Source organism: Notechis scutatus, chromosome 1 (genome assembly GCF_049901735.1).
Source record: "Notechis scutatus isolate UNSWTSFEM ecotype Mainland chromosome 1, rNotScu1.2, whole genome shotgun sequence".
NCBI lineage: Eukaryota > Metazoa > Chordata > Lepidosauria > Squamata > Elapidae > Notechis > Notechis scutatus.
This window is the reverse complement of record NC_142009.1, coordinates 6,985,469-7,011,657: the sequence shown is the minus strand read 5'-3', so window position 1 is coordinate 7,011,657 and position 26,189 is coordinate 6,985,469. Positions and strand designations below refer to the sequence as shown.

Genomic DNA, 26,189 nt, shown 5'->3' with positions numbered 1-26,189 from the left:
CTAGTCTCACCTTGGGACTCGAAATGAAAAACTGGCTGAATGCTTTGTTAAGTGAAGGCTGTTGCTTTCCCATTGATTTTGCTTATCCAAAGGTTGCATCCCATGACCCCCGGACAGTATAACCGTCATATATATGAATCGGCTGCCTAGCGTCCAAATTTGGATCACGAGACCACGGGGATGCTGCAAAGGTCGTAAGTGCGAAAAGCGGTCATAAAGTTACTTTTTTCAGTGCTAAACGGTTGCTAAACGGACTGTTGTAAGTTGAGGACTACCTGCCTACGAATCCCTAAATCTTTCTGTCGGTCATCACATCATTTCATTTCGGTCCGCAGAAGCCACTTACCAAGGGCTCGGGCCACTGCCAGGAAGGGAATCTGGTCGATAACGGTGCTTCGTCGGACGGGACCGTTGTGACTCAGACAAGGCCGTTTCCAAACCACCCGATTCACACCACATTTGTTGATCACACTAAAACAATCAGAGAGAACAGAGGGGAGGGAGGAATTAAACAAAGGGTTTAAATTTTAAAGTACTGAGATTTAAGAGCTGACCAGTTATAAGGCTGATGCAATGTAAGGCTGATGCAATGAAGATGAATCAGCATTGGTATTGCCTCTTTAAGACTAAAAGTGAGTCCACAGAAGTTTTGCCCCTTTAAGAGGTGTTTATCTAAGGCAGCCATTAGAGGACATATTTTCTCTCCTTGTGTCCGGTAACACAGTTCTCGATGTAGAGTTAAGAAGATTGATTGTTTGTCAGGTATTTGCCTACCCTATTTCTGTATATGTCTTGTATATAAACCACTGTTAAATGTCTAAGTCTCTATGTGCTGTGTTTTGCTCCTGGGTTGTCTCACGCTAATAGTAGTCACACTGCAATCGCTCTGACAGTAAAGTTTAAAAGAGACTAAAATTTCAAGGAATTTGTACTAAACAAGTCTTCTACAATGTGTGATTAAAGGTTTGCATCTATAAAGCCCTATGTAGCCTGGTTAACTGAGGAACATAACAGCAACAGCAATAATACTTGGACTTATATACTGCTTTATAGTGCTTTACAGCCCTAAGCTGTTTAGAGAGCCAGTTTCTTGCCCCCAACAATCTGGGTCCTCGTTTTACCAACCTCAGAAGGATGGAAGGCTGAGTCAATCTTGAGCCTGGTGGGGATCGAACTTCCTGGCTGTGGGCAGAGTTAGCCTGTAATACTTCATTCAAACCACTTTGCCATCAGGGCTTGCTTGCTTGCTTCCTTCCTTCACAATAGCACTTAAGACTTATATCCTGCCTCATAGTGCTTTACAGCCATCTCTAAGCCATTTTACAGAGTCAGCCTCTTACCCCCAACAATCTGGGTCCTCATTTTACCGATCTCAGAAAGGATGGAAGGCTGAATCAACCTTGAGCCGGTCAGGATCAAACTCCTGCCTGTGGGCAGACTCAGCCTGCAATACTGCATTACAACCACTGTGCCACCACGGATTCCTTCCTTCCTTCCCTTCCCTTTCTCCCTCCCTCCTGTCAAACTATTTACTAAGACTATATTAGTATTATTCTTTTTATCCTTCCTATTCCGTCTCTTCCAGCTTATGACTATAACTGTATTGCTTGTATCTCTACAATTTTTGTTGTTTATTTGTTCTCCAGTATGATTTGACTGCTCATTAGTAACCTATGACTATCACTGATTCTTGATGAATGTATTTTATTTTGTTTTTTCTTATGTACATTGAGAGCTTATGCATCAAGGACAAATTCCTTGCATGTCCAATCACACTTGGCCAATAAAGAATTCTATTCTGTTCTGTTCTGTTCTATTTTATTCCTCCCAAAGCAATCACACTTAGACTTATATACCGCTTCACAGTGCTTTACAGCCCTCTCTAAACGATTTACAGAGTCAGCCTCTATTGCCCCCAACAATCTGGGTCCTCATTTTACCAACCTTGGAAGGATGGAAGGCTGAGTCGACGTTGAGCCTGGTGAGAATCGAACTGCTGGCAGTGAGCAGTGAATTCGCCTGCAATGTAGATAGTCCCCGACTTATGATCCCAATTGAGCCCAGAATTTCTGTCGCTAAGATAGACATTTGTTAAGTGACATTTATCCCATTTTACAACCTTTCTTGCCCCCCATTGGCAACTGCCATGTACTTATGACATCTGCAGCGTCCTAAGGTCACGTTATCCCCTTTTGCAACCTTCTGACAAAGTCCATTGGGGGGGTGGGAGCCAGATTCATTTAAAAACCGTGTCACTAACTTAACACTGCAGTGATTCGCTTAACAACGGCGGCCAAAAAAGATCATAAAACAGGGCAAAACTCCCTTAACTGTCTTCCTTAGCGACAGAAATTTTGGGCTCCATTGGGGTCATAAGTCGAGGACCACCTTGTAGGTAGAAAAAGGCCGCCTTCTGAACAAGCCACTGAGGTCTGTTACCTTCCGCCAAGGCCTTCAATCCTCTGCCTCTCCTTCGGGAGCTCAGGCTTGTGATCCTGCGTCACCTCCACGGCCCGGACGTATTCATCCTTGGGGTCATCCTGGACTCCAAGAACCACGCCTGAATCGCCGACATGAGCCACGTACATCTTTGAACCACGGATTATTACCACGCTGGCTGTGGTGCCTGATGTACTCGGAAGACCTGTCATGGTCTTCGGCCATTCTGCTGCAAAGGGAAGGAAATAATTATAAGCTATGTAATAAATGCATAAATCGGTAAATAAGCAAGCAAGCAAGTGTGGTGACCCGGGGGTGTGGCACAGTCACATCAGAAGAGCCTTTAGTGCTTCCAATTTTGCCCCCAATGTCCAGGTTACTTTTGGCTGGAGAAAATAAACTCTCCCAAGAACAGTCTTTTAAGTGGAGGAAATTCAGTCCGAAAACTACATATAAACTGTAAATAAAAATCCACACAAACCACGCTGCAGTAATTAACTTGACAGGGCAGGAGAAAGAATTGCAGGCTTGAAAGCCCAGCAAAACACACATAGTTGGGAAGACACCAGGAACCCAGATAAGCCTCGAAGATACTAGATAAACTCACAATTTGCTCTCAACAGTTGGCTGTGCGCAAACTCCCTTTTTAAACGCTGTGTTCCCGGCTGCAGCTAATGAAGGGAATCAGGGCCCTTTCCTCCCCCATAAGCCTCGCAACTCACGTTGCTCCCTTCTCCGTGCCTCTCCCTGCGTGCCCTAGGATGAAGAGCGGGTAAGCCTGGGTCTTCCTCCGAATTCCTTCTCCCTTGCTCTCCCTCTCCTCTGCTCTGCCCAGCCAGACTTTGCCCTTCCCCAGTTTCTTCCACAGCCAACGGAACCACACTCCCGCTCCCTGTCAGCTGCTCAGCCTCCCCCTCGGAATCAGATTCTGACAGGGACATGACAGCAAGAGAGCCGGTTTAGTCTAGTACGGGTGTCAGCAACCCGCAGCTCTGGAGCCACATGAGGCTCTTTGGACCCTCTGCTGTGGCTCCCTGTTGGGTGATTCCACCCACTGGCTGGCCTCGCCCCTCGCCCTCCCCTCCCAGTCACTCCTCGCCTGACCCGAGAAGGTAAACCACAAAAAAACAGAAATGAGAAGGAGGGAGGGAGGGACCCACTTCCCACAGAAAACACCGGAAGCCACAAAACCAGGGTAGGCGTGATGGGCGGGGTGTCATATGACTGGGTGGGAGTGACATTGAGTTGGCCACGCCCGCCCAGGTTTTTGAGGCTCCCGGTGTTTTTTTCTTTCCTGTGGGAAACGGCTGCAAATGGCTCTTTGAGTGTTTAAGGTTGCAGACCCCTGAGCTAGTACTTCAGGCAGCAGGGCTAGAAGCCCGGAGACTGCGAGTTCTAATCACAGAACTCAGGAGACAAGCTCAGAATCCAAAAAGGTCTTGATGTCAACTTGTAAAAAATTCCTATGCCTGTTTCCAAGTTGTCATGAGAAAGGGGGGGGGGGAGAGACCTGAAGGAGCATACAGCAAATAAAATCAGAAGCACATTCCAAGCTTATCTCACAAATATTGTAACCTAGGCAACCAGCTATTCTGCCTGGGGAAAAATCCTTTATTGGAGAACGTGAATGATGACACCCAGCCCATGAACTATTTTGCTGGAGAAGCTGAATTATGATACACCCAGGGGGGGTGGGGGGGAACAGGGTCATAGGTGATTGTAAATTACGTGTCTTCATACAAGTCATGCCGGCATGTTGCTCCAAATAAATCTTTTGACGTTTTTTTTAAACTTGGCTCAAGGCTTATGATTTAATAAGGGAGATCGCCGGAATCCTGACGCTTGACAGATTTGACAAAAATCCAATTGAATGTGGAGAAAAGCAAAGTTTTACACCTGGGCAGGCAAAAACCAAAGGTTCCGAATATAGATTAGGTCAGGGTGGAAACTATGGCCCTTTTATGAATTATGGACTTCACTCCCAGAATTCCTGAGCAAGCCATGCTTGCTCAGGAATTCTGGGAGTTGAAGTCTATAATTCATAAAAGGGCCACAGTTGCCCACCCCTGGATTAGGTGAAACCTGGCTCAAAAACAGTCACTGTGAGAGGGACCTTGGAGTCCTAGTGGACGATCCCTTAAACATGAGCCAGCAGGGTGTGGCAGCAGCCAAAAAAGCTAACACAATCCTTGGTTGCATGAACAGAGACACAGAATCAAAATCACATGAAGTTATTCGTACCGCTTTATAAAGGCTTAGTAAGGCCACACCCGGAATTATGCATCCAGTTTTGGTGACCACATTACATAAAAGATGTTGAGACTTTGGGAAAAGTGCAAAGAAGAGCAACTAAGACGATTAAAGGCCTGGAGGCTAAAACATACGAAGAACGGGTTGGAGGAGTTGGGTGTGGCCAGTCTAGAGATAAGAAGCACTAGGAGGGACGTGATAGCAGTATTCCAGTATTTGAGGGGCTGCCACAAAGAAGTGGGGTCAACCCAGGGTGGGATTCTACCAGTTCGGACCGGTTCTATAGAGCCAGTTGTTACAATTCTGCACAGTTTGGAGAACCGGCAAATCGTACCCCTGGCTGGCCCTGCCCCTCTCCGCCCACCCCGCCTACCCAGTCAGTCCTTATCGCGCATGCCTGACATCGCTAACCGCATTCTCCCCTGCCCAGTCACTCCGTAAGCTATTTCTTTTTTTTTTTCTTCCTCCCCACGATCAGCTGTTCTGACCATCAGCTGTGCCGGGATCCCCCCTGGGAGCAAAAACGCCACCCTAGGAGGCTTCCCTGAGGCCCAGGAAGCCCAAAAAATGGGGGGGTGGGGCTGCAAAAAGAAGCCACACCCATCCAGTCACATGGCCACTCCCACCTAGCCACGCCCACAGAACCAGTAGCAAAAATCTTTGCATCCCACCCCTGGGTCAACCTATTCTCCAAAGCACCTGAAGGCAGGACAAGAAAGAACGGATGGAAACTCATCAAGGTGAGAAGCAAGCTGGGATTAAGGAGAAACTTCCTAAGAGTGAGGACAATTAAGCCGGTGGAACAGCTGGCCACTAGAAGTTATGGGTGCTCCGTAACTGGAGGTTTTTAAGAAGAGACTGGACAGTCCCTGGTCTGAAATGGTATAGGATCTCCTGCTTGAGCAGGGGGGTGGACTAGAAGACCTCCAACGTCCCTTCCAGCTCTATTGTGATTGATTGAATTAATTCTTCCTTCGACATGAAAGCCAGCTGGGTAACTTTGGCCCAATCATTCTCTCCCTCGGCCCAACTCAGTTCAGGGTTGTTGTGGGGAAAATAGAAGGTGGAAGGATTAATTCAATCTCAAGGTGCACCCCTTGAGTTACTTATAAAAATAAGGATAGGATGCAGATAAATAAAATACGTACTACAAAGAGTTCATTCACACAGATACAACGTGCAAAGCAAAGCAGATGGGCGGGTATCTATTTGCCCAGAATGAATAAGGATATTCCATGGAAACCCAACTTTTACATACTTCTCTCTCTTTTTTTTTTTTTTCAGATAGCAATAGCACTTAGATTTATATACCACTTCGCAGTGCTTTGCAGCCCTTTCTAAGCAGTTTACAGAGTCAACCTCTTGCCCCCTCCCCCCCAACCATCTGGGTCCTCATTTTACCCCCCTCGGAAAGATGGGAGGCTGAGTCAACCTTGAGCCAGTCAGGATCGAACTCCTGGCAGTGGGCAGTTTGTCTGCAATAGCAATATAAGCGGTATACAAGCACACCACTTCACAGTGTTTTACAGACCTCTCTAAGCGGTTTACAGAGTCAGCCTTTTGTCACTCCAACAATCTGGGTCCTCGTTTGACCCACCTCGGAAGGATGGAAGGCTGAGTCAACCTGGAGCCTGGTGGGATTCGAACTGCCAAATTGCAGGCAGCCGGCAGGCAGCAGAAGTAGCCTGCAGTACTGCACTCTAACCACTGTGCCACCGTAGCTTAGTTATCCACACCAGTGCTTAAACTGCAGGTAGTCCTCAACTTATGACCCCAATGGGGCCCAAAATTTCTGTTGCTGAGACATTGGTTAGGTGAATTTCGCCCCAGGTTATGACTTTTCTGGCCACAGTTGTTAAATGAAGCACTGCAGTTGTTAAGTTGTTAACACGGCTGTTAAGTGAATCGGGATTCCCTTCATTGGCTTTGCTTGTCGGAAGGTCGCAAAAGTGGATACCATCATAAATATGAACCAGTTGCAAAGCATGACCATGGGGATGCTGCAACGATCGTAAGTTGTGAAAAATGGTCATGAGTCCCCTTTTTCCAGTGCTGCTCTAACTTTGAACGGTCACTAAATGAACTGTTGTTAAGTCGAGGACAACCTGAATTTTCTGCTGTATTCTTATGACTTCAAATCAGACCACGAGAGCAGTGAAATTCTCACCATTCAATGTTCTGACCCAAGCCTTGTTCAAATTAAACAAACACAAACTATGTATAAAAGCAAGCCTTTTTTAATGCGGCGCTGGGAATTCTTTGCATTCCCAGCCAAGAGTCATTTAAACCTAATTGTTCGAGATAAAAGCAAGCCCTTTCAAGGTTGTAAAAGGCTGCCAAGAACAGAAATCTAATTATTGATAAATATCAACTGACAGAAGTTTCAAAAACAAACCGGAGCTCGCAGGGCTTCAAACAAGGACTCAGAGTCTAAAGAACTTCTTTGCTTCCGGCAAAAAGCACATCCCCGAGGGCTGGTTTTTATCCCTTATGGGAGGGGCAATCACCTCCCAGCCTTACTCCCGAGTTGCTCCTGCTGCTTCAGCAGCCCTGCACACATGCACACTGGGAACATGCTCCCATGGGTCCTTGGCTTTGATGCTGCCAGACTCCAAAAGCTCCAAAGGCAGCACCCCACTCTCTGATAGTCCTGACCCCATCCCTGCACCAGATACAGGACTCGTTCGAGTCCTCGCCAGACTCCCTGACTGGTTGGTTCCCTTTCGTCCTCGCTGTCAGAGACCTCTGCCGTCCGTACCTGCTGCCAGCAAACCACAACATCCAAAGGTCCCCCCACCAATAAAATCAGCAAGTTCCTTAAAACCGGGGTCCCCAAACCCCGATCTGTGGACCGGCAGGTGGCATGCTAGAATCCAGGCCACGCAAAACAAGCGATGACCCATCTGCGGGATGCAGGCAGCATGCGAAACCATGCTTCCTCTCTCTTTTCCATGGTTCACATGTTGGGAATCCTGGGTTTCGTAGTCCAAATATTTCCCAAGGCCCTGGATTGCGTTATAAAGGGGAAAGTGTGATTGAAGCAGAACGGGGAGGAAGCGACAGGAAGCAATTTAAGGGAGGCACGGCAGGCAGACTGCACGCCATCCCGAGGAGCCTCGGTATGCTCAGGATGCGTCCCTTCTGCTGAAAACAATTAAAAGATTTCAGCCTTTCCTCTCCTTGTTTCCTTCCCCTGAGCTCAGCCACTTCCCTAAACCGAATGGCTGGTTTCTTTGAGCAATTTCAACAAGCCCAACCAATTGGGTGGCCCAAAGGGGCTTTTCAAAAGGCAGAATAACAGGGAGGGCAGAGCTGGCGTCGCGACGATACGGCATGCGATCTTGGAGGTCTGAGATCACTGCCGATATCTTTGCTCCTGGACGATCCAATTGAACCTAAACCGTCCCGAAGAGACGGTGAAAGATCCAGGAGAAGCTCTTCTTGCCAGCGGCAAAGAGGCTGCCATTAAAGCTGCTGAAGTTGGGACAGCTCCAAAACGGAAGAGAGCAGAAAGAGAAAGTGTGCCGGTTTGGTGAGAACTTTTTTTTTTTACTCTAAGATCTGAAAGGACACCCTAAGGGAAAGAAAGAATCTGTAAAAGTTTTGACAGAAGTGATTAAGCGGCGATTTTAAACAGGAGTGTCAAAGTAATGTTTTGTTTTGTTTTGCTCATTGCTGGATTTTTTATATACGATCTTGTATTTTGAAACTGGACTGGTTTTTTCATTCATATCTATTTATCTTTTTTTTCCTTTCTTCTCCTTTTTGACTTTGTAATATTTTAGGCTAGAGGCTCCCTTTAGTTAATTCACTTTTTTAGAAATATCTTTTTTTTTCTTTTTATCAACTTTCATTATATTCTGCTCGGAAAAGGAGGGGGAAAGTGAGAGCAAAGAAACTTTGTAACACTGCCAAAAAGAGGCTTGAAAATATATTTTTTTCCTGTAACCAGACAAAGCTGAGAAGGAAAAAACTGAGACTCTTTTTTCAAGGACATTGCTACTTGACAAGATAGAGGGAAGAGCAAGAGAGAATATTATTGCAGGTGCTCTTCTGGGTTTCTATCAACAGCTGGAGTCTGGTGTTGAAAGGTAGGGGGGGAAAAGGTGGTAAGTTTTTGGAGAAGAGTGCTATAATAAGAGCCTTGGATAATTAAATAAAGTGCAGTGTGCCCTTTTTATCTTTCCTAAGTTGTGCGATCCCTCCTCACCAGCTTTATTGCTTTTTAAAAAAATCTCCTTCTTTGTAATAACTGTTTGGGTTTCTGGCTTTGTTGGAGCTTGCCTTTGTTTTTCTCTCCTTTTTTTTGGAAGTCCAACCTCTACATTTGCTTTTTATTTTAAAGGGAAAGCCTTAAAAGCCTTTTTTTTTCTCTCTTTCCTAGTATTTTTGTTTTTTCATCCACTTTTCTGGTTTATTTTTATGCATTTTTTTTCTATTTGAGACCTTTCAATTGGATTAAGGTGTTGAAGAACCTGAAGAATTTTTCCTTTTTCTTTTTTCTCTTTTTTTTCTTTATCTTATTTTTGATTGGATTAAGGTATACAAGAACTTGAAGAAATTTTGTCCTCTCTTTTTTTCTCTTTTTTTTTAATTATTACTACTGGCCTTTTTTTTTTTTACTATTTTTACTTTGAACTGCAATTGGTTACTTCACAATTGGATTAAGGTTTAGAAGAACCTGAAGATTTTGAATTGCCTAAAATGAGTACAAAAAGTTACAGCTCCTAGCTCTTTAACTTCTACTTCTTCCTCTCCACCATCTGGAGGACAACGTTCAATACAGACAATGTTAAAGCAAGAAAAAGAACAAGAAAAAGTGACTCTGCAGATGATTATGCAAGGAATTCAAAATATCCAAGCAAGGTCAGAGAATGTTGAAAAGAGAATTGAAAACAAAGAACTGAGAGCATAGAACAAAGAATAGGGAAAACCGATGAAAAAGTGGAGAACATCCAACAAATGATGTTGAAGTATGACGAGAGATTCCAAACAATTGAAGAAGAAGATAAACAAAGAGACAAGAAGATTGGAGATATTGATAATAGATTAACTGTGGTTGAACAAGATAAAAGTGGCGTGTTGAGATGGGAGATGGATAGATCAGAATTCTATCTTAGATTTCAAAACATAGAGGAAGAAAAAGGACAAAACCTAGCTGAGATAATGATAGAAACACTGGCTGAAGCCTTGGAAATAACTCAAGAGAAGATGATGGATGGAAAAGATGAGGTTTATCGAGTCTTTACAAGATATGCGATGAGAAATAGCCTACCAAGAGAAGTTCACATTAGATTTACAAAGAAAGCCATTAAGACGCAAATATTGCAAGTGGCAAAAGAGAAAACATTGAAATACAAAGACAAGGATATTGTGGTCTTGAAACAAATACCCAGAAGAGTGAGAGAGATGAGAAGAGAATACCGATTCCTGACTAAAATGCTACTCAAAAAAGAGATGAACTATAGATGGCTGATCCCAGAAGGTTTAATGTTCACATGGCAAGAACAGAGATACAGAATTGACTCAATTGAGAAAGCGAAATTATTTTATGCAGAATTTTTTGGAAGGAAAGAGGAAGAGGCAGAAAAAGAGGTCTCATTAATTGAATTCCAAGAGGACTGTCAAATGGTGACTGAAAAAGAAGAAGGCGCAGTAGGTGGAAAGGTGGAAGCCAAAGAACAACGTGAATTAAGATCTACGAGAGCGGCCAAACCTAATTATAAAATATAACCATGGACGAGAAAAAAATGATTACAATTAATATAAATGGACTAAACGCAGCCATTAAAAAAAGGAAAAGCTTTCATAAATTGAAATATATAGTAAAGACTTGAAATACTTGATTGTATTTGCCAAAAACTGGAAAAATGAGAAGATACCATCACAGGAGGAAATCATTAAGAAAATATTGGAATGTGCTGAAATGAGTAGATTGACATTTGAAATTAGAGAACAAGAGGATAAACAATTTAATAAAATTTGGGATCTTTTCTATCAATGGTTAGACAATAAAATATAGTAATGAAATATGTAGACTTTTAGAAAATAATAAATATATAAAGATGTACTTCTTTCTTATTATAACTACAAAATGATTTTAGGATAGATTTGGGATGATAATATGAACATACAATAAATTAAGTAAATTATGGTTATCTTGTAAAACATGAATGAATAAAAGTATAGTCAAATGATTGATTAATAATGATACTAAGGTATTTAGTTTTTGATTGACAATATCAGATTATATGTAATGTAATTGTAATTGAAGACTACGAAATGGAAGCACAAAACAATTTGTAAACCAACCGGCACACTGTATGTACACCTATGGAAGATAGCTTGATGTTTTTATGTTTTGTTTATGTTTGTTTTTAAAAACCAATAAAATTTATTTTAAAAAAAGGCAGAATAACAGTTAACAGATAATCAGAGTTGGAAGGGACCTTGTAGGTCATCTAGTCCAACCCCCTGCCCAAGCAGCAGACCCTACTACACCATTTCTGACAGATGGCAGTCCAATCTCTTCTTGAAGGTCTCAAGGGAAGAGTTGGAAGGGACGTTGGAGGTCTTCTAATCCAACCCCATGCTCAGGAAGCAAACCCTATACCAGGGATCCCCAAACTTGGCAACTTAAAGACTTGTGGACTTCAACTCCCAGAATTCTTCAGCCAGCAAAGAATTCTGGGAGTTGAAGTCCACAAGTCTTAAAGTTTGGGGGAGGGAGATTGAGATTGGCTAAGCAAGACCATTATGACATTTTATGATCTTCCTTGCCACAGTTGTTAAGTGAATCACTGCAGTTGTTAAGTTAGTAACACAGTTGTTAAGTAAATCTGGCTTTCCCATTGATTTTGCTTGTCAAAAGGTTGCAAAAGGGGATCATTTGACCCCAGGACACTGCATCTGCCATAATTATGAGCCAATTGCCAAGGCTCTAATTCTGATCATGTGACCATGGGGGTGCCGCAATGGTCATAAGTGTGAAGAATGGTCATAAGTCTCTTTTTTCAGTGCCATTGCTGACTTTGAACGGTCAGTAAATGAACTATTGTAGGTCAAGAACTACCTGTACTTGAATTCTCACAACTCCCAAGAGCAATTCTAAAAGTAGGGTATTGTGGAAAATTTACTTGTTCTGATAAAACAGAGAGAAGGAAGGAAGGAAGGAAGGAAGGAAGGAAGGAAGGAAGGAAGAAGGAGGAGGGAGGGAGGGAGGGAGGGAGGGAGGGAGGGGAAGGAAGGAAGGAAGGAAGGAAGGAAGGAAGGGAGGGGAAAGAGAGAGAGGGAAGGAGGAAAGGGAGAGAGGGACAGAGGGAAGGAAGGAGGGAGGAAGGAAGGGGGAAGAGAGAGAGGGAGGAGGAAAGGAAGGGAGAGAGGGACGGAGGGAGGGAAGGAGGGAGGAGGGAGGGAGGAAGGGGAAGAAAGGGAGGGAGGGAGGAAGGAAGGAAGGGAAGGAAGAGTGGGAGGGAGGAAGAGAGAGGGAGGGAGGTAAGGAAGGAGGAAGAGAGGAAGGAGGAAGGAAGGGAGGAAGGGAGGGAAGGAGGAAGGGAGGGGAAGAAAGGGAGGGAGGAAGGAAGGGAAGGAAGAGTGGGAGGGAGGGGGAGGAAGAGAGAGGGAGGAAGGTAAGGAAGAAGGAAGGAAGGGGAAGGGAGAGAGGGACGGAGGAAGGGAGGTAAGGAGGAAGGAAAGGCAGGATAGAAGGAATGAAAGGAAGGGAGGGGAAGGAAGGAAGGAAGGGGAAAGAGAGAGAGGGAAGGAGGGAAGGGAGAGAGGGACAGAGGGAGGGAAGGAGGAAGGAGGGAGGAAGGAAGGGGGAAGAGAGAGAGGGAGGAGGGAAGGAAGGGAGAGAGGGACGGAGGGAGGGAAGGAGGAGGAAGAAAGGAAGGAGGGAGGAAGGGAAGGAGGGAGGAAGGGAGGGGAAGGGAGGGAGGGAGGGAGGAAGGGAAGGAAGAGTGGGAGGGAGGGAGGAAGAGAGAGGGAGGAAGGTAAGGAAGAAGGAAGGAAGGAAGGGGAAGGGAGAGAGGGACGGAGGAAGGGAGGTAAGGAGGAAGGAAAGGCAGGATAGAAGGAATGAAAGGAAGGGAGGGGAAGGAAGGAAGGAAATATAAAAGGATGTAATATGAATGAAACTTGAGAAAGCTGAAATCCACCCCCCCCCCCTTTCTTTCCCTATCAAAAGCTTACATTTTGTTATTGGCATCTGGGCCCCCCCTCTCTCTCCCCTCCAGCTCTCCTCTACTAATTCATTCCAGATTTCTTTTCAGCTGAGGGTATCTGCAGCCAATTTTTTTTGTAGAACACACTTTTCTGCAAAAGCATAACCAGGAAGCCAGAGGGGCCAAAAGGAAAGATAGAATTACACGTATGAGCTCAACTTGGGACAACCGTACATAACAAGGAGGCCCTTTAAAATCAACGGGGACCCAATTCTGAGCCCACAGATTAAAAAAAAAAAACTTGAGTTATGTGGCTATTCTCCCTTTTTTTAAAAAAAAAATCAATGTTAACACAGCAAAATGGGGCTGCTTTGGCCATTGGGCGCAGCCCCAAATAAAACGCAAAAATAAAAATTAAAAATCCACAACCGTCCCTCAACCTCTGCATTCACAGTCAATACAGGTAAGTCCACGACTTAACAACCATTCACTCGGGGACGGTTCAAAGTTACAACGGCATTGAAAAAAGTGGCTTATGAGAGTTTTTCACACTTACAACATCCCTGTGGTCACGTGACTAAATCAGGAGACTCGGCAACTGACTCATAGTTATGACGGCTGCAGTGTCCCGTGGTCACGTGATCCCATCCCCCATTTGCGACCTTCGGTCACGCAAAGTCGACGGAGAAGCCAGATTCACTTAACAACCGTGTGACTAACAACCGCGGTGATTTGCTTAACAATAGTGGCAAGAAAGGTTGTAAAATGGGAAAACTTAACAAATGTCTGGCTCTAGGAACAGAACCCCGGGCTCAATTGTGGTCATATGTCGAGGACTACCGTACCTGTAATGCCAAAGGTGAAATTTTCTGGCTAAATGAATCCCGAGACCATTGGCGATTTAATTTCATTTGGCAGGAGCTATAAAGTAAGCCCAAACCATTTCCCACTGTATTAAATAAAAATAAGAAAGAAGCAAAGAAGTATTGGAGGAGGATAAAGAAACGGCTCAAGGAGAGAGATTATTAAGCAAAAATAGAATGGAAGCTGGAATTATTTCTATTAGGTATAATAAAGGACAATCTAAATAAAAAAAAAACACAATATATTACACTTCATATACTGACAGCGCCCAGAAGTGTTTTCGCACAACAGTGGAAACAGAAAATAATGGTGATTAAAAAAGTGCTTGAATGTGCAGAAATGGACAAATTAACGATGGAGTTAAAAGATAAGGAGGAAACAGAGTATTATAAGGTTTGGGACATATGGTATGAGTCACTGGTGGTATTCAGCCAGTTCACACCAGATTGTGTGAACCGGTAGCAAAGATTTAGTGTGGGTCGCCGAATGGGTAGTAAATTCTGGCTGGCCACGCCCCCGACCCAGTTGTCCTCCCGATGCTCGCTCACTCCGCCTGCCTGACATTCGCCCCTTAAGGTATTTCTTTCTTTTTTTTCCCTCCTGACAATCAATGGTTCAGCCTCCTTCCTCCATTTTTTGTGTTCCTGAGCCTCTGAGGAGCCTTATGGGAGCAAAAACACTCCCACAGAGGCTCTTCTGAGGCCCAGAAGGCCCAAAAAACGGGTTGGGGGTGGCTGCAAAAAAGCAAAAGAAAAAAGAAAAAAAGCCACGCCCACCCAGTCACATGGCCACGCCCACCAAGCCATGCCCACAGAACCAGTAGTAAAAATTTTTGAATCCCACCACAGGTATGAGTAGTTAGAGGAGAAAAGTCAAAGAATGTGTATAAAATTACTTAGGAGTTGCAGGAAGTGTATATATAAGGATTTATGAAAAGGTAAATATAATTGTACAAATAGTAGAGAAATATACTAGGAATCGAAAATGAAAATATTACTATGTAAATAGAAAAGAAGCTGATGTACTGTCAAAAATGGAAATGTGGTGAAAATGTTTCAAAAATGTGCAATAAAGATTAAAAACAATAGATAAGGAATTCTCTTTTTTTTTCTCTTTTCTTCAGCGCTTTACAGTCAAAAAAAATGTAAAATTTGCTTTTATTCATTTTTTAATGGAAGCTGAGAATTCAAAGCTAGAATCCCCTTTCGGGGGAATTTCACACTGGGCCGATTTTACTCTTTAGCAAATAGAAGCCAATATATACAGGTAGTCCTCAACTTACGACCACAATGGAGCCCAAACTTTATGGGGTCAAGTGAGTTTTGCCCCCCTTTTTACGACTTTTCTCGCTGCAATTTGTTAAGCGAATCATCACAGTTCGCAAGTTAGTAACACCGTTTGCTAAGGTGAATCCGGTTTTCTTCACTGATTTTTGCTTGTCAGGAAGGTCACCAAATGGGGAATTACGTGATTCCAGGGACACTGAGACCATCGTAAATGTGAACCACTCATCAGGCCATACAAAGTTTCTTTATTGGGTCACAGGGCATCCTCAAATATAACTCACAGTTATGTTGAGATTCATCTAATGTCCAATTCTTTGCATAGACGACTTCATAGTGTACAATTATAGTGATCTTCATCCCATAACGATGGAGCAAAGGGTATGACACCAGCACGGTACTGGGGTCCAAGCAACAGTAAAAAAAAAACTCCCCCAACCCAACCAAGGGTCAATTCAGTGACCAATCAGGATTACAGATGTGACCACATGACATGAACTACATTTCCCATGATGCATTAACTACATTTACCATGAGGCATTCCCTTAAGGGGACAGCTCCCAATTCCTAACTAACTATATACTGTCTGGACAGCACAACCTTGATCCTCTTCATGGGCTACAGGTGTGACAACTGAATAAGAGTTTGGACCTGCGTACTGGCGAACACTGGAAACAAAGCGTGTACATATCTCTAGTTTATAGTTCCTCTCTGAGTTTGGCGTCCTTCCCAGTGTGTGTTATCTGTGGACGTCCTCCAGCCTTTTATCTTGCCTGGTTTGTGTTGCTTTTTTCCTTCTTGTAATTGTGTGGGAGTTTTTTTTTTTTTTTTGTCTTCCATCAAAGATATTTGGAGCTTGGAAGCAAAGTGAAGGAATAAAAGGGGCTTCATCTGTTTTCTGTGACTGTGTTTGTTTTGTATCCCACCCTGGGTCATCACACCATGGGGCAGCGGTCACAAGTGTGAAAAACGGTCCCAAATCGGTTTTTCCAGTGCCATTGTAACCTTGAACAGTCACTAAATAAGTCAAGGACTACCTGTACAGATCTCATCAAATTCTTTCAAAAGAGGCTCATACAGGTAGTCCTCGACTTACAATTGTTCACTTAGCAAGTGTTCAAAGTTACGACAACACTGAAAAAAGTGACTTATGCCTGTTTTTTCACCCTTACAACCGTTACAGCATCCCGATGGTCACACGTGATCAAAATTCAGACACTTGGCAAACTGACTCATATTTATGACGGCTGCAGTGTCCCCTGGGGTCACCTTCTAACAATCAAAGTCAGTGGGGAAGCTGGATTCACTTAACAACGGGGGTTACTAACTTAAGAACTGATGTGATTCACTTAACAACCGTGGCAAGAAAAGTCATAAAACAGGGTAAAACTCATTTAACAACTGCCTTGCTTAGCAGCCTAAATATTGGGCTCAAAGTTGAGGACTATCTGTATTTATGACAGTCCCAGGGTGATGTGTTTATCATTTGTATCCTTCCCAGCCGGTGTCCCACGAGCAATGGGAGAAGCCCGATTTGTTTAACCACTGCAAGATTCACTTAACAACTGCAATGTCTCTCTTAACAATAGAATATAGAATATAGAATATAGAATATAGAATATAGAAAATAGAATATAGAAAATAGAATATAGAAAATAGAATAGAATAGAATTAAAATAGACCAGAAAATAGACCAGACCAGACCAGAAAATAGACCAGACCAGACCAGAAAATAGAACAGACCAGACCAGAAAATAGAACAGACCAGAAAATAGACCAGACCAGACCAGACCAGAAAATAGACCAGACCAGACCAGACCAGACCAGACCAGACCAGACCAGAATAGAATAGAATAGAATAGAATAGAATAGAATAGAATAGAATAGAATAGAATAGAATCTTTATTGGCCCAGTGTGATTGGACACACAAAGAATTTGTCTTTGGTGCATAAGCTCTCAGCGTACATAAAGGAAAAATAGAATACATTCATCAAGAATCATATGATACAACACTTAGTGATAGTCATCAGTTACTAAATAAGCAATCCAATCATACTAGGAAACAAAATAAAGCAATATAAATTGTAGAGATACAAGCAACACGGTTATAGTCATAAGTGGGAAGAGATGATTAATAGGAAGGATGAGAAGAATAATAGTAGTACAGTCTTACTAAGTAGTTTGACAGTGTTGTGGGTGTTAGTGGTTTAGCAGAGGGACGGCATTCGGGGAAAAATGGGACAAAACTCACGTAACAACCGCAACAAAACACTGCAACCAAAAAACCCTCATTTAATGCTTTGCAACAAAAATTTTGGGCTCCATTGTGGCCATAAATAGAAGATTACACACTGTTGAACACCCAAAGAAGAGGAGAGATTCCCCACTAACCCTGTGTAACCCCTGGGTAAAATAACCCTATGGGCCTCAATTGTGTCAATCAAGAGAAAGCTACACTTCCACACAACCAATTCAGCAAACAAGATCCAGCTATGCACACCCTTAAAAGTGAGAATGTAAGACCTCCTCCCCATATTCCAAGTGTACTCCAAAAATACAGTAATCCTCGATTTACAACAGTTCATTTAGTGACCATTCAAAGCCACAACAAACACTGAAAAAGTGACTTACGACCATTTTTCATGCTTACGACCATTGCAACATCCCCACGGTCACGTAATCAAAAATTCAGACACTTGGAAACTGACTCATATTTATGACCGCTCCCGGGGTCACGTGATCCCTTTTTACGACCTTCTGACAAGCAAAGTCAAGGGGGAAGCCAGATTAACTTAACAACCATGTTGCTGTCTTAACAACTACAGTGATTCACTTAACAACTGTGGCAGGAAAAACCATAAAATGGGGCAAAATTCACTTAACAAATGTTTCGTTTCGCAACATAAATTTTGGGCCCAATTGTGGTCATAAGTCGAGGACTACCTGTATTTTGGGACCTGTATGCTTCCTGGTCTGGATTCAGAAATTCACTTTAGTGAGTTCAACAGGACTTACTAGTTAGAAAAATATACAGTGACTCATCCATTTCCACTGGTCTCAATCTTCACTTGAGTGTGCATAATTTAGGTGGAGGAGTTTTTTTGACATTAAATAAGGGAGTCAACCTTGTTCTTTGAAGAACAGGGTAGCTGGCTTGCCACATGACACTAATATCGTGGGAAAAAATATAAAAGCTGGATTCATACATGACACTGATATATTAGAAACAAATATAAAAGCTGTATTCACACAGTTCACTCTTAAGATATTGGGAAACACTTATAAAAGCTGAATTCACACAACTCTAATTTATCAAAAAAATATAAAATTTGGATTCACACCTTGCTCTCTTACTATACTGGAAAACACAAAAGCTGGATTGACATTAATTTATCAAAAAAATAAAATAAAAGCCGGATTCACACATTTTACTCTTAAGATACTGGGAAACACTTATGAAATGCTGGATTCACAGGACACTAATTTATCGAAAAAATATATAAAAGCCAGATTCACACATTTCACTGCTAATATTTGGAAAAAACTTACAAAAGTTGGATTCGTACGACACCAATTTATTGAAAATATATAAAAGCTGGATTTACACACACAACACTAATATATTGGCAAAATATACAAGTTGGAGTCACACATCTCACTCTCATATATCGGAAAATCACTATAAAAGCTGGATTCACACATGACACTAATATATTGCGGAGAAGGGAATACAACATTCTCACAACACACAAACCCCAAACCAATCTCTCTCTCTCTCTCTCTCTCTCTCTCTCTCTCTCTCTCTCTCTCTCTCCTCCTGCCATTCTGGCTTTTTCTGAAATATGAGGTACCCAGCCGTGTACAGAGAAGGGGACTTGTGTATAATGGTTCTCAGATGTGGGACAAATACAAGATTTTGTGTTACTGCAAAGACATTTGATCACAATCTAAACAGCCAATTATGAATCAAGCAATATAGATATTCCTCAACTTAACAGCCATTTTTTCAACAACTGTTCGAAGCTACAATGACAATGAAAACAGTGAGTCAAGACCAGACTTCGAACTTACAACCATCGTAGTATCCACAACACAAACATAATTTGGGTGCTTGGCAACTGGCATGGGCCCAACTCATCTTGAGGGTTAAAAGTAGGGGAGAACGCTGGTTCACACAATCCCAGGTCAAACTCTACAACCAACTGTGTAAAACACAGCTCTCCCTGACTTTAAGGCAAGGGTCTTCAAACATGGCAACTTTAAGATTGTGGACTTCAACTCCCAGAATCCCTGAGCTAACACTGACTGGAGGAGGAATTCTGGGAACTGAAGTCCACAAGTCTTACAACTGTTAAGTTTGAAGGCCCAGTTCCTTCTACAAGCAACGCACAAGTGAGAACACAAGCTACGCTCCTTTTGTAAACACACCACACCAGAAGGCCAATTGGGGGAGGGGGGGAATGGACATTAAAAACCAACTTATAATCATAGGACTATTTTATCATCATCGTCATCACTGGAGCCCTCTGCCCTACAGTATGCATTTTGATTGGTTGTTTGGTTTTTCTACCCCAAAAGAAATGGGAGAGCTACAAAACCAGGCACTCCATCCTAGTTCTTTGTTTTGTTTTCACATGTACCCACCCAGCTTAGGGCAAAAAAAAAACATCTCCTTTGAAGCCCCCACAAAGAGATGCCTCCCCACGGAAAGCCCCCCCCCCCCTCTCCCCAAATCCTTTCGACTGGGAAGGAAGTTTCCTGGGATGGAATCGAAATAAAATAATGTTTGGAGGCTTAAGCAAGGGGCAAGAGAGGCGAGGAACACTGGGGGGAGGGAGGGAAAGGAGGAAGAAAGGAAAAAGGGAAGAAGGAAGGGACTGTGGAAGAAAGGAAGAAAAAGAGAGGGAGGGAGGGGGAAGAGGGATGGAAGGGAAAGAGGGAGGAAGATGGAAGGAGAAAGGAAGGTGGATAGAGAGGGAAGGGAAAGGGAAAAAGGAAGGGAGGGAGGGAGGGAGGGGAAGAGAGAGAGGGAGGGAGGGAGGGAGGAGAAAGGAAGAGAGGGGGAATGAGAGAGAGATGAAAGAGGAAATGAGAGAGGGAGAGAGAAGGGGAGAGTGGGGAATGAGAGAGAGAGAATGAAAGAGAAAATGAAAGAGAGAAAGGGAGAGGGGGAATGAAAGAAAGAGGGGGAATGAAAGAAAGAGAGGGGAATGAGAGAGAGAGAATGAAAGAGAAAATGAAAGAGAGAGGGTGAGAGAAAGGGAGGGGGAATGAAAGAAAGAGGGGGAGGGGAGAGAGAGGATGAAAGGGAGAATGAAAGAGAGAGGAGAAAGGGAGGGGAATGAAAGAAAGAGGGGGAGAGAGAGGATGAAAGGGAGAATGAAAGAGAGAGGGAGAGAGAAAGGGAGGGGGAATGAAAGAAAGAGGGGGAGAGAGAGAATGAAAGGGAGAATGAAAGGGAGAGGAAGCCAGGTGTGGAGGGGCGAGGAGGGGAAGAGGAGGAGGAAGGGCGGCCGGCGGCCCTTCTTTCTCCCTGGGCCGCAGCCGCCTTTCCCGGCCGGCTTCTCTCCCCCAGGGCGGCGGCGGCGGCACTCACGCAGCTTCTTCCACATGGCCCGGTGGCAGGCGAGGAAGCCCTTTCGGAGGGCTGCGCAGACGGCGGCCGGCTCGGCGGAGCGGAAGCCTTTCTGCTTCTTGATGAAGGGCCAGAGGTTCTCCCGGGCGAAGTGAGCCGCTTCCCGGCCGCCGTGCCCGTCGCACACGGCGAAGAAAGCCACCGAAGAGGGCGGCGGAGGCGGCGAGGGAGCCGAGGGCGGCGGCTTCGGCGCCTCGCTTGGCGTCCTGGCCCGGCCGGCGGCGGCGGCTGCCCCCCTCCCGGCGGCCGCGATGCTCTCCTTCTCCTCCTCCGGCTCGGGCTCCAGCACGATCTGGGTCACGTCCTCCATGTATTTCCGGCCTCCCTGGTCGGAGAAGAGGCTCACCGCCAGCGAGCAGCAGAGCCCCTCCATGCGCGGGGGGAGCCGGCAGCCCCGGCCGGCCGCCGCCGCGGAGGTCACGACGGTGCCCCCCTCCCACCCGACGGCTCCTCCGGGCCTCGCTTGGCCCCCTTTGCCCCGACGGCCCTCTCCCCTTTTTCTCCGGCTCGTCCTTTTGGGCTTCCCTGGCTGGCTTCTTTTTTATTGTTTACACGCGCCGGGGAGGCAGAGACGGCAGAGGCGCTGTTCCGACATGCCTTTTTTCTCCTCCTCTTTCTTCCCTTCTCCTCCTCTTCCCCTCTTTCCTCCTCCTCCTGTTTTTCCTCTCTTTCCTCGTCCTCCTCCTCCTCTTTCCTCCTCTTCCTCCCTTTCCTCTGCCTCCTGTTCTTCTCTTCCTTTTCCTCCTCTCCTTTCCTCCTCCTCCTGTTTTTCCTCTCTTTCCTCCTCCTCCTCCTCCTCTCCTTCCTCCTTTTCCTCCTCTTCCCTCCGCCTCCTGTTCTTCTCTTCCTTTTCCTCCTCTCCTTCCTCCTCCTTCTCTTTCCTCCTCCTCCTGTTTTTCCTTTCCTCCTCCTCTCCTTCCTCTTCCTCTTTCCTCCTCTTCCTCTTCCCTCCGCCTCCTGTTCTTTTCTTCCTTTTCCTCCTTCTCCTCTCCTTCCTCCTCCTCCTCTCTTTCTCTCCTTCTCTCCTTCCTCCTCTTCCTCCTTTCTCTCTCTCCTCCTCCTCTTTTCTCCTCCCCCTGTTCTTCCTCCTCTTTTTCCCTCCTCTGCTCTCCTTCCTTCTCCTCTCCTTCCTCCTCTTCTCCTCCTTCCTTCTCCTCCTCCGCCTGGAGCGTTGGAGTGGAAGCGAAAAGGAAGGCGGGGGGGGGAGGGAAAGCGGCGCGGTACAATCGCCGGTGGAACGCTGGGGAGCCCAACGTTCCAAAAGGAGGGGGGAGGAGGGACCACCCACTCTTTCCCCGGCCCCCGCCGCTCGCTTATCAAGCTCGCCTCCCGCTTGGCCCCGCCCCCACCCCACCCCCGCTAAGCTTTCAATCCCTTATTTTATTTGGTCTCGGTGGGAACAGAAAGGAGGGGGGAGGCAGTGTTAAAGGGCAGGGCAGAACCTAATATTTGGATTAAACAGGGGACTCATTACTTTGACCGGATTTGGGACCCCCACCCCCATCATTAGGCTAAACCAGGGATCTTCCAACCTTGGCCACGTTAAGACTTGTGGACTTCAACTCCCAGAGTTCCTCAGCCAGCTTTGCTGGCTGAGAACTCTGGGAGTTGAAGTCCAAAGTCTAACGCAAGGTTGGAAGATCCCAAACTACACCTAGTTGCCTTCCAACCCTGCTAATGCATTTGAAATGCAAAATTAAATCATGATGCTGCCAGTTCTGAAGCCACCTTTCAATCCGGATGATGTGAAAGGCGGCTTCAAACGTTCAAAATCAGCAACGGGATCTTCTTTCCAGCAATGCAACGTTAGAAGTCCAAATGTTTCCCCTGCAGACTCTCTGAAAAAGTCATTAAAGGGTCCCATTTGGAATGTGAAATGTTTCCCTGAATAAAAATGTCTTCAGAAAGCATCTTACATCAGGGGTCTCCCCAAACTTGGCAACTTTAAGACTTGTGGACTTCAACTCCCAGAATTCTCCAGCCAGCTATGCTGTCAGCTATGCAAGTCTGCTGGCTGGAGAATTCTGGGAGTTGAAGTCTTAAAGTTACCAAGTTTGGACACCTCTGTCTTACAACTGTGTTGGCAAACCTATGCCATGCATACCGGAAGTGGCACGCAGAGCCATTTCCTCCGGCACACAAGAGGTTGCCCGGAAGAGCCTCACTGCGCATGCACGTGTGCACCACCGCCCAACAGCTGATTGTTGGGTATCTGGCATGCATGCGCAGGAAGCAGAGGGATGTGTGGAGAAGACGCGCATGCATGTGCAGTGACGTGCATGAGGGGATTGCATGCGCACACAGCGCAGAGGGGGAATCGTGCGCACAGAGGGAATTGCATGCGCATGCACAAAGAAAGGGTTCTTAAAGGGTTCTATGTCTGCTGCTGTTTTGGCCCACCTGCCCGCCCTGACCTTTATTTCCTGCTTTTTCAACCTCAGCTGCTTAGCATGGCACAGCTGCAGTTGAAAAAGCAGGGAAAAAGTGTTTTCAACAGCTGCGCACCCCCACGCAGCGCTGCTCAGCTGTCCAGGCAGCAAGCTGACAACAGATCACTGAACCGATCCCACCCCTGGTTCCAGTGTCAGGATCCTGGCAGTTACTCCAATTAAATCATGAGCCTCGAGCCCCCACCCCTTCTTTCTGTTGTCAACTATAAAACGTGTATACAAAATGTTTTACGAGTTGACATCCAGATTGCTTCTCTCCTTTATTAGTTTCCATCTGTTTCTTGTCCTGCCCTTGGATGGTTTGGAGTGTAGAAAGTTAGCACCCACCCCTCTCCTAGAGGAATGAAATATTCTGGTGTTGGAAGAAATATCCTTCTGGGTTCAGTAATTATGGGAAGCGAGCTGGAGGTTTTACAAAACAGAACTGTATAAGTTGGGGTGGGGGGGTTTCTTGCTTCTATCCTATGCTATAGACAGCAGCAACTCTTTATCAAAATATGTCAAGGTCAACTGACAGAAGCCTCACCACCTGGAGATGCCCACATGATGTGGTACACAACTTTTAACTGGATGAGCCAATGGAATTATTGGGGGTGGGAACGTTGCCACCACTTTGTATATGTGATTTATGCGCTCATTTTCTCAGATTCAGAATTCTTTTGTTGCTACCACTTGACTTCCAGTAAAAGATATCTTTTCTCTAATTAATGGAGTCTAAGTATTTCTTTCTTGGATTTTCAATGGAGCACCATCTGACAGTGCCCATTTGGCCTCGGGCAAATTCTTGTATTTCTCCATGTAGTGCCGAGTTGAATGGTAATCCTTAAACACAGCAATGTATACCCCGCAAATTAAGCATTCGGCTTTCCTTTGGCTTCAACAAATAAGTACTTCTCCCTTCACCTCTTGTTAAAAACTCTGCATTTTGCATCTCCCCCCCCCTTTTATTCGAATAGAATAGAATAGAATAGAAATAGAATAGAATATAGAATAGAATAACAGAAGGGACCTTGGAGGTCTTCTCGTCCAACCCCCTGCTTAGGTAGGAAACCCTACACCACTTCATTTATTTATTTATTTATTTATTTGATTTGCCAATTGTTTACAAGATAAGTATAAGTGTATACATAGTTGTGAATAACAAATAGTTATCCAATTTCTTCTTTAAAATTTCCAGTGTTGAGATGACATTTTGGAGGGCAAACCCCAGCAACGTGCGACACAGGGGTCCGCTGGAAACTACCGGCACATGAAACTTTCTTTGTTTTCTTTTTTTTCCTGGGTCGGGCTGATGACGCAAATTAGACGCGCCCAGAGCTCTGTAGTTCGCGTTTCATATCAGCCCCGTGCGGGATTGGTTCGTTCCCGTCGACCCGCCTGCTTTCATTTGCATTGAGTCAATGCCGGCTTCTTTCTCTTGGAATGCTGGGAAGTGTGGCGGGCAGAGGCGGCCTTTCCTGTTTTGACCTTCCTCTGCCTGGAATCATAGAGCATAGAAGTGAAGGGAAGGGATCTCGGAGGTCTTCTAGTCCAACCCCCTGCTCAAGGCAGGAGACGCTGCTATACCACCGTTTGGCCACTTGAAGATGCCTGGACTTCAAGTCCCAGAATCCATTCCCGAGCCAGCCAGCCATACTGGCTGAGAAACACTGCATTGTAGCATTGCAGAGACTTTTTTTGAATAGTTTTACTACAAATCTGTAGAAATTCTCAGTTATCCAGGTCCATGGTGTACCAAAGGTGCTTTTTTCAAGAGGCAACTGGATTTTCTGGGTTTTTTTCTTTGAAGATGTTTCACTTCTCATCCAAGAAGCTTCTTCGGTTCTGACAGGATGGTGGGGGATGGAAGGATTTATACTCCCTGTTACAGACAGCTGGTCATTTGCATCTGTTGGAAGAAATTATTCCTTTGGGTTCAGTTCCAAGTGGGGAAGAAAGACAGTGGAAAGATGGAGGCTGTTTGGAAAGATGGTTTAATGGTGGACGGGACCACATGGCTTGGAGCTCCAAAGTGAAAAGGACGATCACATGCTTCAAGATGTTCGGTGAAGGAAAAGAAGGAAGATAGCAATAGCAATAGCACTTAAATTTATATACCGCTTTATAGTGCTTTACAGCCCTCTCAAAGCAGTTTACAGAGTCAGCATATTGCCCCCAACAATCTGGGTCCTCATTTTACCCATCTCGGAAGGATGGAAGGCTGAGTCTGGTGGGATTCGATCTGCCAAATTGCAGTGAGAGTAGTTTGGCACTGCACCACCAAGGCTCCATATGATGCTGAGAGTGCAATTGTTTTATACCCTCTGTTGGGCCACACCTTAGGGTTTCCTGTTCCTGTGTAAGAAATGTATCCCGTTGGCTGTCAGACTCCCAGGGGCTGGAGCAGGGGTCTTAACTAACTTTGTAGGCTTTGTCTGGACCATATGGCTTCACCTGAGTGCTGGCTAATGCAATCTTCCCAGGCCAGGTGGTGAGATGGGTAGAGGCCTTTGTTATGTAGAATACCCTGGCCCAGGCCTTAATGGACCGACCATTAACAAAGGTGGATGAGTGAGCTTCTACCTCTGAGGTGAGTTTCTGCTTCTCTTTTAGGGGAAATATTCTGCCTTTTTAATATTTCCTAGCATATTTCATTTTTCTAGGAGAGGGGTAGGTGCTAACTTCCTACACATCCTTTTGGAAGGTTTATCTGTGTCCTCAGCTAATTCTGAGGACACAGACAAACCTCCAAGTGCTTCAACAACCCTCAGAAAGGATGCAAATGACCAGCTGTCTGCAAGGAGTATAAATCCTTCCCTTCCCCACCATCCAGTCAGAGCTGAAGAGGCTTCTTGGACAAGAATCAAAAAGTCTTCAAAGAAAAAGCAAGGAAGTCCAGTTGCCTCCTGAAAAAGCACCTTTGGGATAGTTTCACTACATTACACAAAAATGACCATTGAATGGCTACATTTCTAATAGGGTTTCTTTGCATTTGTTAATATAGTTTACATATTTATTCCATTCCACCTCAGCTTCCAGCTATTAATAAAAAATTAGAGTTCCAATGGTAGCATTCTGATTATCTGTATTTTTCCATACCATGTTTTTCACACGTTATATGCCTTT

The 26,189-nt window shown here is 44.8% G+C and overlaps 1 protein-coding gene across 1 annotated transcript in view; it reads right to left on the bottom strand.

Moving 5' to 3' along the window:
• Window positions 1–21,467, bottom strand: part of PPM1D (protein phosphatase, Mg2+/Mn2+ dependent 1D) — a 47,246-nt gene extending 25,779 nt beyond the window's left edge. Inside the window, exons 1-3 of the mRNA XM_026687281.2 lie at window positions 20,596–21,467; window positions 2,440–2,668; window positions 347–471 (exon numbers count right to left, since the gene is read on the bottom strand). Coding sequence (XP_026543066.1) covers window positions 347–471; window positions 2,440–2,668; window positions 20,596–21,007 — 766 coding nt within the window. The 5' untranslated portion in view covers window positions 21,008–21,467. The remainder of the gene's footprint in view (window positions 1–346; window positions 472–2,439; window positions 2,669–20,595) is intronic.
• Window positions 21,468–26,189: the final 4,722 nt, after the last annotated feature.